General features: G+C 41.1%; 1 protein-coding gene across 3 annotated transcripts in view; it reads left to right on the top strand.

The window, feature by feature from the left end:
- RNF19A (ring finger protein 19A, RBR E3 ubiquitin protein ligase) overlaps nt 1-17,475 on the top strand; it is a 55,472-nt gene extending 37,997 nt beyond the window's left edge. For all 3 annotated transcript variants that reach the window (XM_068672366.1, XM_068672364.1, XM_068672365.1), the window contains exons 4-11: nt 3,252-3,460; nt 5,424-5,568; nt 6,199-6,361; nt 9,819-9,933; nt 12,325-12,486; nt 13,423-13,636; nt 14,648-14,791; nt 15,175-17,475. In XM_068672366.1, coding sequence (XP_068528467.1) covers nt 3,252-3,460; nt 5,424-5,568; nt 6,199-6,361; nt 9,819-9,933; nt 12,325-12,486; nt 13,423-13,636; nt 14,648-14,791; nt 15,175-15,865 — 1,843 coding nt within the window. In that variant the 3' untranslated portion in view covers nt 15,866-17,475. The remainder of the gene's footprint in view (nt 1-3,251; nt 3,461-5,423; nt 5,569-6,198; nt 6,362-9,818; nt 9,934-12,324; nt 12,487-13,422; nt 13,637-14,647; nt 14,792-15,174) is intronic.
- The last annotated feature ends 497 nt before the right edge of the window (nt 17,476-17,972 follow it).

The raw sequence follows: 17,972 nt of genomic DNA, 5'->3' as shown, positions 1-17,972 counted from the left end.
TATGCTTGCAGATTTTCTTACAAAAAGTCTCCAGTTTCAGCTATCTTCTGGCTGGTTGACACACCACACTGTTGCCTGTCAACAGAGTTCTGATGTAAGATAATAATCAGTTTGTTCCTGCTTATTATCTGAAGAACGTAGTGTTTTAACGTTGCTTTAATATTTAAACAGCTCTGAAATCATTCTGACATGAGTAGGCTGAATACTACAGCGCGGCTCATCACGCTTTTCTCCCGTTGGTGGCTCATAATGCCATTTTTTTCAGCAAGCTGCTTTTTTAGAGGTTTTGTTTTGCATTACTACAATGCCTAAAGGTTGTAGCCATGACTGCAATCCAGATGTGCAGCGCACGGTAAAAACTCTTGGAGAATATCTCTATTTTTGGGTACAGTAAGGAGAGATAAAAAGTAGCAATGTTTGAAGAGTACAAGTTAAATAGAACAGGCAATTAGGTAGATTAAGCAACCCGAACATTACTATCAGAATATTTAATACTTAAGAGGTTTTTCAAATTTAAACAGTGTATTAAGAAACATTTTAGATGAAATACAATTTTGCTTTCATACTTTAAATGAAATATAATTTGCTAATGTGGATCAAAAGAAGGGACTGGTAAGATGACAGCTTCTTGGGTCCTCTGGTCCGAAAAGGATGGCACTGCTGTGGTTAGTTTGAGCAGAGGAGGAAGGACGACCTGAGAGAAGGATTGGTTGCATGAGTTTGTAACAAAGTCATGTGGATGAAATCAGAGCTTCACTACTAATGAAAGCAATCCATGGAAAGGATTTTGCTCAGGATTCCCTGAGTTGTGTTCTTGAACAAGCTGGTGTTACTCAAGGTGTGTAGGAGTATACGAGAACGTGGCCACGTTTTCTGTTAAACCAGGTTTCAGTGATTCAGTCTAAGTGCTGGAAAAGAAAGGCACAGGTTTGTTTAATGGACAATTTTTACTTTTTTTTTTTTTTTTTGGTGCACCTCAGTTTTCTCATTTTTGTCTGTACCTTTGGAAACCCTCACGGCAGGGAAATGCTTGATGTGGGATTCAGGTTTTAGTGCATAGATCCACTTTAATCCACTAAATTTTGTGGAAAAAGCACACAATACTTGAGCAGAAGAGAGTAGCTTATGCTAACAAAGGTTGTTTGAAGACCCCGTGCCACATTCAGCAGGCACAGACTTCAGCAGACGGCTGCTTTACCAGTGATGGGGTGCAACAGGAGCCACACTTTGCTAATGGCTTTGGCAGCTGTACTCAGCTTGCACGATATCCAGTGAAAATTGAGGGCTTCTTTCTTTTCTGATCAGTTTTTGGTGTGTATTACTGGCAGGTCATAGCTCACCTGAGTTTAGGATGCACAGAAATTCTCCTGAAGAAGCTGGAGGGCTTGCGTTTACTAAATTTGTGATTAATCCCAAAGCAGGAGAGGTGCAAGAGCTTCAGGTGCAGGGAACAGGGTAGCATCCTTTGCTAAAGCTGAGCATTTCAGTAGGGATCATTTACTGCACAAGTAGGTAAGAAAACGAACCAAGTGGATGCCATATGACAGTGCACTGATGAAACATCTGGCACGATACTGGCTGTGGGGAGGGAAAGGAGGGAAGCTAGATTAGGGTAAAACTAGGTAAATTAGGCTAGTTTAGGTAAAAATCTCTGGACCAGCTGCAGCCTACCTGCAATAGCTTGCTAGGGGACATTGGCAAATAGTTGGGGATAAGGAAACCTCTTGGGCTTTCTTCCAGACAAATTTTTTGAGGGTTCTGTTTCGCCATTTTGAGTTGTCAAATGTCGTTTTTATAAGCCTTGATGAATCAGTATTCCGAAAGTGGTCCGTCCTCTATTCTGCCTGAATTATTTAGGGGTTTTTGCGCTGGGATTTTATTGCTGACATTATTAGAAGAGAGCTGCAGTTCTCAGATTTTTATCTCTGTCAAGCAAAACGTAGATCGGGGAAAAGAGTACGCATTTTTTGTTCCTGTTCTGCTCCCTCCATACATCATTTCTGCAATGAGTTGTCCTTTTTTTTTTTTAACTCGCTGTTACCCTAAGTTCAGTTATTTGTCCCTTCTCTCAGCCTAACAAGAACTTTGAGCATTCACACAGCCTAAAATCAATGCAGAGCATTCAGACTACACCTGTAGTCTTGTACAGTTTGACCAAACGCTTGCCTTGGTCTAAAAGCTTACTTCCAGAGGTCTGCCAATACATCAGTCCCCCCCAGGGAGTGATTTCAGGGACGTGCCCATCCCTTGCTAGCCGTGGGAGGCAGCAGAGGAATTGGGACTTCACTCAGCAGCCTGAGCTGCTTTGATACAACACGAAGGAATCGTGGATGTGCCCCTTAGTGCTGAGGAAGCGTTTGGACCGGAGCCACTTTGTGTACATGCAGGGTAATTAGCTCTTCGGTCTCTCTAAGTGAGGCAAATTGAGCTGATTAACTTGGCAACCGTATCAAAGATTCCAGCAGTTGCCGAAACAAGTTTTTGCTCGGGAAGGAAATTGTTTGAAAACAGGCAAGCAGGTGTAATTGGGTGTAGCTACATCATCTGGAACTGAAAGGTTGAAAACTCCTGCTCGTTTTGCACAACTCTTAAAGAGGAGCAACCTCCAACGTGCTGGTTTAAAACATTAACAAAATGATACCACATTAGCTTTACGGAGCTTCAGATCCATCAACTCTAACATTAAAATAGCTAAGTTTCAGCTAAACATCTGTGTGGAAATATTTTAGCATCATTACTGAATATTTTACAAGAATTTTATGCAACTACTATAAATGGCACGGCGTATATTGAAAATTAACAATATACTCTTAAAATAAAGCTACTTTTGATTTGAACAGCCCCAAAATTTAGCCCTGCTGTACTTACAGATCTGCTGAAGTCTGTACAGGGAGGCTGTTCGTATGAATAAAACTTCATTCATGCTTTAAGTGTTCATAGCAGTGGGCATAGTAATGTTTTCTATTGGAAATAAAGCTATTGCATAAAATAATTGAAAATAAAACAGTGGGTAGGAATTGAAGTTAATTTAGCAAGCCGAATCCTTACGTTATAATTTCTCTGTTTTGATATTTTAACATGGAAGATGAAGGTGGTAAGGAATTTGTGCTGGCCACATAATGTCACCTCCTGATCCCTGCTGCCTTCGTAGCTGCTTCACCTGCTCTGGTAGCTCTTTTTAGCTTTAGTCTATAACTAAAACTTTATTTTATTAACAAAATTTTCTCTTGTGCCCCCCTTGATAATTCAAGATACGCCGTGATCGCGTTTGGATGCGCCAGCTGTCCCAAACTTACGTGTGGACGAGAAGGCTGCGGGACTGAGTTCTGCTATCACTGTAAGCAGATTTGGCACCCGAACCAGACCTGCGATGCCGCTCGCCAGGAGAGAGCTCAAAGTCTGCGCCTGAGAACAATTCGTTCCTCGTCTATCAGCTACAGCCAGGAATCTGGAGCGGCAGGTATTTATGGTCAGGATACTGGGCCTGTAAAATACCTTTCTGCTACGTTTGCACAATAAACATGGAAAAGGAAAGAGCTGAATGGTAGCTTGGTAGCTACTAACTCCTTCGTGTTTCAGAAACATAAAATATGCCATTTTAGGTTTGGATTCAAATTTTTGATGTTAATATTTGAAGTGCTCTGTGACCAGAGCACCAGACTTTGACCTTAGAGGCATGTCAGCATTTTAAATTCTTTGTAGCTGAAAAATGGGAGCTCTAAGGAGCTTGGTGCAAAGCATTCTCTGCGTCTGACAGGCTGACTCCGTGAGCTCCATCCCTTGCACTCTGGCAGCATGCATTTTCTATGCTGTAGGTGAAATTCCACAAGGCTACTACTAATAAATGCTGTTAAAATAAAACCCCACAACGCTATGTTTCTGCTTCCAGAAGAGACTGTTAGGCTGAGGCCAGCTCTGCTGTTTGACATCTATGTTTTTGTTTTTTTTCCTTGTGAGAAGGCTACTCCCTGTTCACAGGGAGTTACCTAGTTTCTGGTTTTCAATAAAACGCTCATTTTTCTTGGCTATCAGAAACAAAGCAATTCCAGCTTCTGAAAATTTTGACTTCTTCATAACTTAGAGGAAAAAAAGGGGGGTGGGGGAGAGATAAGCTCTTTAGAGCAGTATGTTGCAGAGTGAGAGTCCAGTTTGCTGTGGATGAGATTTGACCTCATGTTTCACCACACTCTGATCTATTTGGCAGCTTTTGTCTGGCTGACCAAACAAAGTACATATTTTGGGGAAAGAGCTTCTTGCAACTTGAACATAGTTAGAGCTGTCATTCTCCAATCCAGCCTTAGCCTTGGGAGTCTTTAATTTCTTGTTTGTGCTGGCTTGTTTTGAACAAGGCGCACCGTTTTGCCTTAAATTGGCATCTTGCTCTATTTTAAAATTCATTTGAACACTAAACTTGAAATATATTAGTATGCCATCTCCTTTCCTTTCCCTTTCAGTCCCTGCTAGCTTGAACACCAGTAGCTGTGCCACATCCACGCTCAGTTTAGTTGTGTCTCTTCCCATCTGGGAATAGCTAGTGCATCCTTCCAGCTGCACTGGAGTTAGTAGAATTGATTTCTGCCAGTTCCTCACCTCTTTGGATGTTCCTTACACCAGGTATAAGCTGCATCCCTCTCTTCCTTTTATCCCCACCAGTAGCACAAAGGTAGGAGACCGGAACTTCTGCACGAGGAGCTGCAAGTTAACTTCAGCTGCTGCGTATAAATAGCTTGGCTCAGAGTGCTCATGCTAACCAGTGATGTAAAGGAACGAAGATCACAACTGTGATGGTGTCAGCACACAAGTATTTCGCTGTTGCGCAATGCCCCCTTGTTTGCTAGTGATAGAGCTAGCTGCTTGACTACAATTTTTAAATATTTGTCTTAGGAACAAGGAGAGCCTCTGGAATTTTCTTATTTCTACAACAGTTTTTTTTTTCCCCCTAGGCAATAAGTATTTCTCTTCGGTGAAGAGAAATCAAGAAGAGAGTGGTGATGCCAAAGAAATGTAGAAGGGGAGACAGTATTCAAGCAAAATATTCATAACAGCATGAAATGTCAAAAAAAAAAAAAAAAAGATTAGAGAGAGTGTGCTGTCAGTCCTGTATTAACATACAAATTTAATGTCCAACTCCAATATATATTGCATTAAGCTTAGAAAATCCTTGAACAGTGTGGATTAACTATTCAGTTACTTGAATGTGTTCTAATACACCTTGTTTTGATCAGTATCACTTCGTCCATGGGTTTACAAAAAGCTATCAGAGAAGTAATTGCTTTACAAATTGTGATTTTGCAAACTTAACAATAAACTTTTTCCATTTTTCAGATGATGGTTCAGTCAACTTTCCCAAATATCTGTCTGTATTTTGATTTAATCTGTGTGCTTAAAGAACTGATGCAATCTTAATATTCGTTTTTAAACAGCTGATGACATAAAGCCATGCCCACGCTGTGCTGCTTATATAATAAAAATGAATGATGGAAGCTGCAATCATATGACTTGTGCTGTCTGTGGCTGTGAGTTCTGCTGGCTATGTATGAAAGAGATCTCAGATTTACACTATTTAAGGTACATCCAAGAAAAAAAGATCTGTATGGTTGGTAACTTATTTTTTAAAGTATGTAGAAGTAGATTCCTGAGTGCTATAAGTCTGACTTTCTTCCTGTTGGAGTAGAGAATCAAAGTTGAAGCATCAATGTCTGAGAATTAAGTTGGTTTTCAATGCAAGTACTTAAATTAGTACATTGTTGTTTTAGTATAAAATATTTTTCATGCATGCAACGTGTACTTTGTACAACAAATGAAGTGTTTTAGATGGACATAACCACTGTTTTTACTGACATCTTAATACTGCTGAACCATGTTTACATAAAGTAACACAAGAACTCTGGTTATATTGTGTTACCTGTGAACCACAGATTAGCACGTGGTGGTATGCAATGTGCTTCTCTGCATTTCAAAATGTTCTCTAAAGCCACTGCTAGAAATTTGAAGAAATAACTAATAATTTGGTGTCTGTAAGTTTAACCTAAGAACAATAATTTTGGAACTTAAACTTAATAATTTTATAATAAAATAATTTTATAATAAAATAATAAACTTAATAATTTTGTAACTTAAACTTTTGTAAAGTTTCGTACTGCGTAGTTATGTCAGTTTACTTGCAATTTCTTTACAGTTTTCCTACTTTTCTCTTAGCCCCTCAGGTTGCACATTTTGGGGAAAGAAACCATGGAGCCGTAAGAAGAAAATACTGTGGCAACTCGGGACGCTTGTTGGAGCTCCTGTAGGAATTGCATTAATAGCTGGCATTGCTATTCCTGCTATGATTATTGGAATTCCCGTGTATGTGGGACGGAAGGTAAAATACTATGTTCAGCTGGCTGTCTTCACCAGCCTTTTTTTTTTGGGGGGGGGTGGCTGGGGGGGAGGGAGGACAAATTATTTAGGAAAAGGTTGATGTCAGTTGCACAGGAGAAAGTGTTTTTAGGGATGTAGTTAGTCTTAACAATAGGCAGAACAAAATGCTGAAAAAAAATTTCTGTATTTTACCATGAGAGTTCTTGTATGCTTTTTCAAAATTGCCATATTTAACCTCTGGTTTCCATTGTGTTCACTAGAACTAAACAGTATTTAGAGAGAAGGAAGGCAAAACTAGAAAAAAGGCTGTCAGCAGTCGTTTACCTTGTCTTCCATGTGCCTTAGCGGAGTTTCCAGGAGGATCTGCTCCCTGATCTGGCCAGGCACAGAAGTGAGACTGACTGGCCTGGAGTTCCTCAGGTTTTCTTTTTCCCCTTTTTAAAAATGGGGACAACACTTTGGTGTTGTCCACTCAGAGTACAGCAGTGACGCTGAGCTTCTGCTCAGTTAAACGAAAGGGTGACCCTCTTCATACAAATACCTGTTGACTCTTTCTCAGCAGGGTGCTATTCTGAGTTCCTGTATTCCAAAACCTGTACCCTTTTTCACAGTACTGGTACTTCAAGCAATTTTCTCCTCCCAAGGGACACGTACCTACTCCCATTGTGCTGCATCCAACTGTTCCAGGGCATTTTTTCAATTTCTCAAGACCAGTCTGAGTTCTGGCAGTCTTGTAGCCCTGAAAGGTTGGTGTTGTCCTGAAAGAGGACAATAGGAATTCTTCCCTCCTTCCATCTTCCAAGCCAATGAAAATGGTGAAAATATTCTTGGCTTCACAGCACATCTCTTGTTAGGAAGAACAGGAGAAAGAGTTTCAATTTGGGGAGTTAAAAACAAAAACACCACAGCCTAATGACAAATCTGACATTTTTCTGTCAGCTTTACATGAAGCTAATAGTTCTTTTCTTTAGACTTTTTTTTTTTTTCAGTCTGGCCCATTATAAAAAACATCATATAAAAAAGCTTCAAAATTTTCAAGTCTGTGTGTGGCATCTGCTTCGCCCTGTCCTCAAGGCCAGTCATCCTCTTGCTGAGGAAAACAAAACTGATTTGTTTTCTACTAGACGTATCAACATGGCCTTTTTATTTTCTGTTTTTGCTTTGGTGTCTATAAGTTGGCTGGTTTTCAGGAAACCGAAGTTCAGTTCATTGGTCTTCAACCCCCTGGGTACTTGTTTTGCACCTTTTTAAAGATTATCACTGCAGTTTAACATTTTGTTTTCCTTTTCTTTTCCTCAAACGTTTCTGAATAATAAATTTCTAAAACTATTCTTAGTGACTTTGACATTGGGCCTGATAAGATATTTTTCAGATCAGCTCATGCAAGTATGCTCTAATGTGCTGTTTTCCTACAGATCTTACTCCTTGTCACCAATCACCTGTCTCACAGGTAATCTTCAGTGACATCTGAAGGGAAAAAAAAAAAGGCCTCCAATTTAGTCTGCTAGCTCTTCATTTTTGTTAAATAGCAAAGCGATCTATTTTGGTCTTCCTCTTACAAGCAGTGTACTTTGAGAATAATTTCTTGTTAGCTTTGGCCCTTGCTCTTTTAGTTCCTCTGTTTCAACCTTTCTGACTTTGTCTTGACACCCTCATGCTGTTCCTTTGTACTTGTTGAAAGTAATCTGACCTACTTTCCTTTTTTTTTTTAATGCTGCTGTTCCTTCAGTAAAGGAGGCTACTTTGTTCCTTTGCAACATTTTCTTCTGCACTGGGAGAGTTCGTGCTTGTGTTTCTATAGTTTCCTTAAGGAAGCACTCCTTATTCTCACTTGTTTTCATAGATACACATCTGGTAATGTACCAGTTTTCTGCTGTGATAGAAATCCATTCTGTGGCCCAGTGTTCTTATTTAGGTATTTCTTCTTTCCTGAGAATTCAGAATTCTGTTATTGCCATTATTAACGCTCTGTCTTCATGTTTTTAATCAGTTTCCCCTCTGTAACCATCCCTTCTGTTCCTTTTTGTTGCTTTGTGTTTAAGGAATCCAGAACCCATTGGTGTTTTTTTCATATTTCTTTTGTTTTGGGTAGTTAAAGTTGCCCATACCAATAAAATTCAGTGCCTGAGCTGATCCTGCTGAACTTCTCACAGAGACCCATAAAACCTGATCTTCTAATTCCTACACACTCATACTGTGAGAGCATTCATGTTCAATTTTTCCTTTTAATCTGTACCTGCAGGCTTTCCAGGTTTGTTCCACACTTGAGTGCCCCCCTCATTCATTCCATGCTGTTCTCTCAGAGCAAGCACACACTTTCTTATTGTATAGAAATTCAATGTCTTCTCTTTTTCCTTGCCTGCCTTCCCTGAACAAATTCTTACTTTATTCCAGAATGAGAACTACCCTACCAAACCTCAAATGGAAATTACAGAGAGCACGTGTAATAAAACTTCCAGTTCAACTTAACGTTGTCATTCTTCTTGCAGTAGCATATCAGTACAAACATACTGTGATTATCCTCTTCTTCTTCTTCTGTGTTCTTCCTTAGATGTACTGAGGATTAACGTAGCCCTCAGGACAGCCATTAAGATAGTGACCTGTTGTTCATTTGTAATTACCTCTTAACCAAGAATGCTGACAAATGAAGCACATATGGCTAAAAAGCCATGTTTCTAGAGGGCTGAATAAAATAAAAAAAGTAGGAAATCTCTGTGAAAGTGATCTTTGAAGGCCTGTCAGATTTGTGTGGTTGCAGATACATTTGCTGCAGGTAAATTTGAGATGGTCACACTTCAGAAGGGAAGACTTGAACCATCAGGAAGGGTTTTGGTTAGCAGATCCTCCAGTAAATAATAGCAGTGCTAAGACTCAGCTCTGCTAAATATTCCCTACCTCGACAGCTCATCGTGAGAAGGTGCCAGAGCAATGGAGTCCTTGCTGCTCTTCCCTCCAGGTTATGTTTGGTGAAAGCTGCCTTACTACAAGATTTTTGTGATGTTCTTTCAAGCTGTGTTCCCACAGATCTGATCTGTGAGAATTTCACTCTGTGTTGGTCAAGGGAAAGGTGACAGGGAATAAGAAGGGTCAGTTGGCTCAGGGGCAGCAGTTCTTTGATCCAGAAAACTGTTGACTTTTCCCAACCATGTAAGGTAGAGTAATGATTCAACAAATAAACAAAAAAAGCTGTTCAGTGTTTTAGCTCTCTTAGCTTGAGGCTGAAAGTAAATGTTTAGTTGCTGGATTGGAGGACTTTAAGGACAGCTGCGTAAAATTAAGACAAGTATGAATTTTCTTGTTCTTTGAGATAGGCTAAGAAATAAATCACAACATAGAACATGGTCTGTATGGAAGAGAGGGGGATACAGGTTCCAAACCATGTCAGTTCTTCTGTTGTTGCAACAATGTATTATTCGTTATTATAATACTCTAAAAACCCTTTCTTTTCTTCTCTCAAGATTCACAATCGATACGAAGGCAAAGACATTTCCAAGCACAAGCGAAATTTGGCCATAGCAGGTGGTGTAACCCTATCTGTCATTGTTTCTCCAGTTGTAGCTGCAGTAACTGTAGGTAAGCAAATATTACTGCTTTGTATATTGGTAGCACCTTGCAACCAGAGTTGTATAAACACTTGTGAATAAATAAAACCCAGATAAGCCTGATAGCTTTCTTTTGCAGGTGAAGAAACCAAGGTAGAAAATCCATGAAGTGTCTGAGGTTATACATACGTATTCATAAAACTGACATATTTAAAGCTTTTTCTTAAATGATTGACCAAAAAAACACCTGTTGTGGAGTCTGTTCATATTTGAATAATTTCATGTCAAGCTTTTCTCAACACAGAAGAAAAATAGCCTGTTACATTTAACGTCACAGTGGTTGATAAACCTCTTGCTGTGCAATGAGAGTCGATTTGAATTTTACCATGTTTTTTTCATAAGGATGTGGAGGATGGCATTTGAGGAAGATCTGGCTTTATATTGTGACATTCATCTTCTCACCACGTAGCTCCAAGATCACTGTACACAAACCCTGGTTTTGAGACCACGGTCTGATTCATTGTGCCCTTGTGTACGCAGTGTTCCCCCTTGTGCTAGAAATAATGCTTAGAGAAATGAGTGGCCTTGGGAAGAAAGGCTGACTTCTAGCACGTGGTGGTCTAAATTGGCCGTGAAGATGGGGTTTTAAATCACTTGTTCAATGGGTAACCACCGTGCAAATGCAGATGTGCCAGCCAACATAGTGTCTGTGGTGACTTTCAGCGTTGCATTGAATTTTCATGTAGCTGTGGCATCAGATTCCTGCTAAACAGGCAGTGGGGCGCAGTGTCTCAGATATTTGTATAGGTCTGCTTTGCCTCATGATTTCAAGCTTATTCCTTACTCTTCAGTAGAGATAAAACTTGGCTTTTTAGGGAAAGAAGTTGGTTTTATTTTGTGGAGCTTTTTAGGATTGTAGAATCATGGAATGGCTCAGGTTGGAAGGGACCTTAAAGATCATCTAGTTCCACCCCCCTGCCTCTCTGGGCAGAGATGCCACCCGGATTGCTCAGAGCCTCGTCTAATCTGGTATTGAGCACCTCCAGGGACGGGGGCCATCCACAGCTTCTCTGGGCAGCCTGTGCCTGGGCCTCACCACCCTCTGAGCGAAGAATTCCCTTCTAACCTCTAATCTAAATTTCTCCTCTTTTGGTTTAAAACCATTCCCCCTTGTCCTGTCATTATCTGTCCACGCAAAAAGTTGTTTTCCATTTTTTTTTTTTTTTTTTTTTTTTTTTTTTTTTTTTTTTTTAAAATAAGTCCTCGTAAGTACTGAAAAGCTGCAGTGAGATCTCCCTGGAGCCTTTTCTTCTCCGGGCTGAACATCCCCAGCTCTGTCAGCCTTTCTTTATAGGAGAGGTGCTCTGGCTCCTTGATCATCTTTGTGACCTTCCTCTGGACTTGCTCTAACAGCCCCACATCCTTCTTGTGCTGGGGGCTCCACACCTGGACACAGCACTCCAGGTGGGGCCTCACGAGGGCAGAGCAGAGGGGGACAATCACCTCCCTCGACCTGCTGGCCACTCCTCTGTTGATGCAGCCCAGGATGCAGTTGGCCTTCTGGGCAGCAAGCACACACTGCTGGCTCTTGTTGAGCCTTTCATCCACCAGAACCCCCAGGTCCTTCTCCACAGGGCTGCTCTCAGTGATTTGGTTCTTCTCCCAGCATGTGCTCATGTCTGGGATTGCCCCAACCCAGGTGCAGCACCTTGCACTTCGACTTGTTGAACCTCGTGAGGTTCACATGGGCCCACTTACCTAGCTAGTCCAGGTAAGCCCCCACCAGGGACTTCACCTGACTGCCAGGACTTTCCAAATACGATGGAGAGAGGCCTGGCAACTCCATCAGCCAGTTCCCTCAGGACCCTGGGATGCATGGCATCAGGCCCCATAGACTTATTCTTGTTTATTTTCATCAGGGTGATCTCAAATCTGCTCTTTTTATTTTACTCTTGCCCCACTGCCGTTACCACATGGCCTCCAGAAGGAAAATTTGTATAATTCTTAAATGGAATTAGTGTGATTCAGAAAATTATAAAAGATCCTATGCTAATAATGATGTTAAGTCCTATTAAATCAATCGCCAAGCCCTGTCTGTCTCCAGTGAATGCAAAATCCAATAGAACTTGCATGAACTTTAAACAAGAAATATTTTAATTTTGTTTATAAAAGATGTTCCAGACCTACTGGAAGTATTAGTTATGCTTCTCTACCTACTGATACTGAGAGAGGACTCTTCTGGCTGCTGAAAGTACTTTGCTGTCATTTCAGCCTAGTGATTTATCAACGCCTCTTAATTTTGCCCCCTCCTGGTTTCTTTCAGGTGTGAATTACTTAAGTAATCGTGGACTATGAGATCACTGGTATGAGAGAGTGCAAAATATAAGCTGTATTTAATAAAGGATGGTATTTTCCTCTGCAGGTATTGGTGTTCCTATTATGCTGGCGTACGTATACGGAGTCGTTCCCATTTCCCTCTGCCGGAGTGGAGGCTGTGGTGTTTCGGCAGGCAACGGGAAAGGTGTCAGGATAGAATTTGACGATGAAAATGATATAAACGTTGGTGGGACAAATGCAGCTGTAGGTAAGAAAAAGGCTTCATTTTCTGTAAATTGGGGCTTTGTGACTTGTATTCGATGGCCTCAGATACCCAGAATGCAGAGGGTAGCTGCTCTGTGTTCATGTTCTGCTGTGCTGTAATGCAGCACCTGCCCATTTGGACACAGAGCAAGGCAATCACAGTCTTCTTGTGTTTTTGTCCTGCTTCTGACACAGCACTAAGTGTAAGGTAAGAGTAGGAAATTTTAATTTTCTAGAATCCAGTCTTGCACTTCCATTAGTATGACTGAAAGGTAACTGAGCATCCCACTTCTATTTTACTTCCTTTCTAATAGTCAGCAAGATCTCAGAAGTATAGAAATGGAGGACAGCACATCCACAGCTTAATCTTATGTTAAAAATGATTAAATGATCTTTTTTTAAAAAAAAACAAGCGGAAATATATTTTCTTTTTTTTAAAGTCAGTTGTCAGAATCCAAATACAACGTAACGATGCATTAAAGCTTTGCTTGACCATTTTAACCAAAGCCAGACTCATGTAATGTCCATTCTATGGGTAAAAGCTTTAAGATAAAATCAAAGCTTCTTTTTTCAGAATACTGCTTTGTGCAAGCTTGCTGAGTTTCATCTTTTTGTCCATAAATAGAGAACTAAATGCTTGTAGCTGCTGTTCTGGTGCTTTTTTTTAATTGTGTAGCAATACCCTTTGACATTGCGTCTCCCTGTGTTGCTTGACTCTATATTTCATATCCTATGGTTAACTTTTCAGTGTCTTTAGTATGTCACACCAGGCATAACCACGATAGCAACCCCAAGAAAGGTCCAGTTTTCTTTAACAAAGTTACTTTAGTTTATAAATCCTTGTTCTCAGCATAACTCCAGGGGCAGTTTCCATGGTCATGCTCTAGAAACAAGTAAGTTGTGCTTCCATGACTAACGAGCCTTCCTCCTTTCTGTCTAGACACCACTTCAGTAGCAGAGGCGCGCCACAACCCCAGTATAGGTGAAGGGAGCGTCGGGGGACTGACCGGCAGCTTGAGTGCAAGCGGTAGCCACATGGACAGAATAGGAGCCATCCGAGACAACCTCAGCGAAACTGCTAGCACCATGGCCCTGGCTGGAGCCAGTATAACAGGGAGCCTCTCAGGAAGTGCAATGGTTAACTGCTTTAACAGGTAAGGGACATCCTTCCTGACACAGAGGATCCAGCTCTTAATGTAAGCAGAGGATGTTGTATTACCAGGTTTCTTGATATTTTTTTTCAATTTATGTGGTTCCTGCTAAAAGGCACTGTTTCTGAGATAGAATTTGTCTATGACGAGCTTATTGTTATCCAAAACATCCTGCTAGATCATGGTCTTCAAAGAGTCTGCTTTTTGTTTTTTCTTGCTTCCCAGGAGGGCAGCCCCCGCCCAGGAGGCACCTCACACTTAGCTCTCCTATTAGAGGCCACGGTTGTGTTGTCTCAGTGCATCTCATGGCAAAGTCAGGACTTCTGGCATGTTCACTAAATCATCAAATACCAAATTGTCCCTTCAGAGCACCTCAGCCTTGCCCAGGTGACAGCTTTTTGTTACCTAGGTGCTCGGTGCCTTCTGTTAATTGGGGTCTTACTGTACGTTTTGGCTGTCCTGTATGCTGAGGAGACAGGGAGTGTCTGGAAAGGATACTCCTTTTTAGGGATCAGGATGGAATTAGCTCCTTAAGAAAATGAGCAGTATTTAGCACCTGGTTTAAGTAACTCAGAAGTGCAGGCTACATAGAAAAAGGAAATTGTTGCAATAAATAAAATGTAATATAAAGCAGAGTGGAGAACACAGTTCTCTGACAGTTACTTCATCAGTAATAATTCGCAGCTGTGGAAACACGGGAACTGTCTTGAACTTGTGTACCCTTCTGATTGTTTTCTCCATTTTTTTTTAAGAGGACCATACGTTATCTGCAAAAGAATTGTAGATTAGTCTGAAAGTTGTTATTGTAAACCTCAGGGAGGAAAGCATCCAGAAACTGTTTTTACAATGCAATGTTCTACTCTGCTGGGAATTTCATTTATTTTGGGATTTTAACTAATAAACTGTGCTTACTGCTGAATGGGGGAGAAATTTTACAAGGTGACAGTAATTTTCAAATAGGGTGCTTTAACTGTAGTAGCAGCATACATAACTCTTATTTTCTTTCTCTCCAAGACTGGAAGTACAAGCAGATGTGCAGAAAGAACGATACAGTCTGAGTGGAGAATCTGGCACAGTGAGCTTGGGAACAGTTAGTGATAATGCCAGTACCAAAGCGATGGCAGGATCCATTCTGAACTCCTATATCCCTTTGGACAGGTAAGAGAAATGTGCTGAAAACAGAAGATGGATAAATCTTGCTTATTAAAGCATATTCTAAGCATGCCTCATCTGATCTACTTAAAACTTTGAAACTACATTTTTTTTTGTTAGAAATTGAATTATGTATGATCGCTTGTATTTGCCAAGGCTATTTCCAAAGAGGAACACACAATTAGTGCATCTCAGGAAAGCATTTGATCTTTCAGACTGTGTGCTTCTCTTTGGGCTGTTTGTTTGGTCGAATACTTTTCCTAAAATCAGTCCCATCGCTGTAACTTTCTTCTGCTGTCTGTATTTTGGAAAGCAGCGGGAGTTTGTTTGGCTGCTTTGGCTGGCTCGTCTTAGATGACCAGATATACTGACAGGTTTTCTTGTTCTAGGGAAGGCAACAGTATGGAAGTACAAGTGGATATTGAATCAAAGCCAGCCAAATTCAGACACAACAGTGGAAGCAGCAGCGTTGACGACGGCAGTGCTGCGGGTCGTAGTAACGCTGGCTGTTCCTCGGCCTGCGTGCCAGAGAGTAAATCGAGTGCCACCAAGTGGTCCAAAGAAACAACAGCAGGAAAAAAATGTAAAGGTAAGCTGCGAAAGAAGAGCAGCATGAAGATAAACGAGACAAGGGAGGACATGGATGCCCAGCTGTTGGAACAACAAAGCACAAACTCCAGTGAATTTGACTCTCCCTCTCTTAGCGATAGTATTCCATCCGTAGCAGATTCCCACTCGAGTCACTTTTCTGAGTTCAGTTGCTCAGATATGGAGAGTATGAAAACTTCCTGTAGCCACGGTTCCAGCGACTATCACACGCGCTTTACCACGGTCAGTGTTCTCCCAGAGGTGGAAAACGACCGCTTGGAAAACTCCCCCCAGGCGAGTGGGATCCCTGCGCCCGTCCCCGCAGCCCCGAGCACTGACGTTCCCCAGCTGAGTTACATCGCCGAGGAAGGCGTGAACAACGCTTCTGCCACGGATGGAGATCCAGGTGCTGGGGAAATGCTGAAAGAAACCAACAACAACCATTCGCAACATGCTGCGGAGTTGAGCACTGCTATTCAGACTGAAATTTAAGCCAAAAAGTGCTGCAAAAACGTATTTACCACTAACGAACCCTGCCTGAAAGCTGGTTGAATTACAATGCGATGACTTGCGTTAAGTTTCAGGTGACCAGCAGAAGCAAGGTTTTGATACAACTGTATTTTATATATACCTGTCTAATAAAGAAGAGTACTTCATATGGATCCTAGACCTGTGTGAAGGGGCACGAAGGCTTTAACAAGTGCATTACAGCAGTACAAATACATCCATGTTTTTTTTTTTGTTTTTGCCACGACTTTGCTTGAAAGCATATGCTTGGTGTACTTAGGTAAAAAAAAAAAAAAAAAAAAAAATTAAAAAATTGGGTAATCGTTAATGTTAAATGCTAAAATGAATACTATGTCCTGCACTGTTCACTTGAAAAATATGGGGTTTGGGATAAATGGGTGTTAGCTGAGCATTAGTGACTTAAAACCATTCTAGTGTGAACTCTAAGGGAAGCAAAAGTTTTGCAGAGACCTGTCCAAACACCTTTCAGCAGTGAATATTCATGAGCATCATTTTGTTTCATAACTGGACACACTATTTAGAATGCACGTAGAACGACTCGCGTGTCTTCAGGTGGATGTAGCCTGTGTCAGAAGCGTTTGCGTGTACACTTTGAGCAAGGTTACGGCATTTTATATGGTTTTGAAACAGAAGAAATTGGTACTTAATGCGTGGCAGAATGGAGACATCACCCATGAAGAGCAGTGGGGTCACTTGTTTATTCATGCAACCAACCATGCGGCAGATAAGGCTACTATATATCGTGTAAAACCTGTAGAGTAACAGTCCATTGATTTATAAGCATTGTAGAAAAGCAGATGCAGTCACCTTTCATGAGGGGGGAAAATTGGTGCCCCATCAATTCTCGGTGCCTTCGGAAAAGACTGGGTTTGAAGTGCCTGGTCGCTTGAGGATTTTACTGTAATGTTTTCCAGAATGTCCTCTTTGGCCACCTTCAATCACAAAAGAAAATCCTAGTGAATAAAATGACTGTGGTAGATAAATGTATAATAATGATAAAGCATTAGCCTACCAAAGACTCACTCAGGCTTTCGTGAATGACGTTCACGTGACATCTCCTTGCAAGGCGTGCGTTCCTGCAGTCCCCGAATCAGAGTGCAGTGCAATGACTGCCCACGTGCAAAGATGGGTTCCAAATATGCTGGCTTTTTTGTTTGTTTGTTTCTTTTGCATACGGAAGATGTACAGCTGAACACAAGCTGAAGTTGGCCAAAGCGCCTGCACTGTTAATGTTTTTTTTTTGTTTTGTTTTTGTTTTTTTTTTTGCTATGTAAATCACTAAAAATGGGAAAAGAAATTGTGAATATCAGAATAACAGTTAACGATGTTCTGTCTTGTGTTTCATGTATTGCCATTATGGTGCTACTGGAAGTTTGGTTGGATAAAAAGAAAATGCCATGAGCTGCAGTCCTCTTCCATGACTTACCCTCACCAGTTTCATGAATATGCTTATAACACTAGTGCCAGTTATGTTATTTGATAATGCTTGTTACAGTATTTGTATATTTGCAATTCAGTTTTGCTCAATAATATGCGTGTAAACTGCATATCTGAAATAAATGTCTAAATACTGACTTCTGGTGGTCCTTGGTTTAGCGTGCTGATGGCCTTGTCCAAATGTCTGTGTTCCCAGAGGGCACTTCTGCCTGTGAGGTGCTGACCGCTGTTGTCTTTTCCCTTCAGTTTTTGTTTTGTTTGGCGTGTTTTGGAGGTTGTGCTCTGATGCTTGGAAATACAAGATCTGAAGATGGCTGCGTTTTTGTGCAAGACTTCAGCCTCATTTCTTGTCGTCATACTGAAGGTCAGTCTGAGCTGCCTGCAGGGCAGTCCAGGCAGTAAGTGGTTTTCAGAGAGGATGTGGCTCTGGCAAACAAGTCATTCTGTTTAAAAATGCACCATCTGGTACAAGTGGACAGGCTGTGGTGGGATTGCTGGGCTAGGCTGAGCCCTGATTTCTCCTCTATCTAAACAGACACTCATCAATTCACACAGCCTGTAAGATGTTTGTTGTGAAACACTGCAGATTGCCCCATATTTATGGTTAAAAAATGGTATTTCTTGGTTGAGCTCA

This window comes from Anas acuta, chromosome 2 (assembly GCF_963932015.1).
Source record: "Anas acuta chromosome 2, bAnaAcu1.1, whole genome shotgun sequence".
NCBI classification, from domain to species: domain Eukaryota; kingdom Metazoa; phylum Chordata; class Aves; order Anseriformes; family Anatidae; genus Anas; species Anas acuta.
The sequence above is the reverse complement of the archived record's forward strand: the minus strand, read 5'-3'. Positions and strand labels throughout refer to the sequence as shown.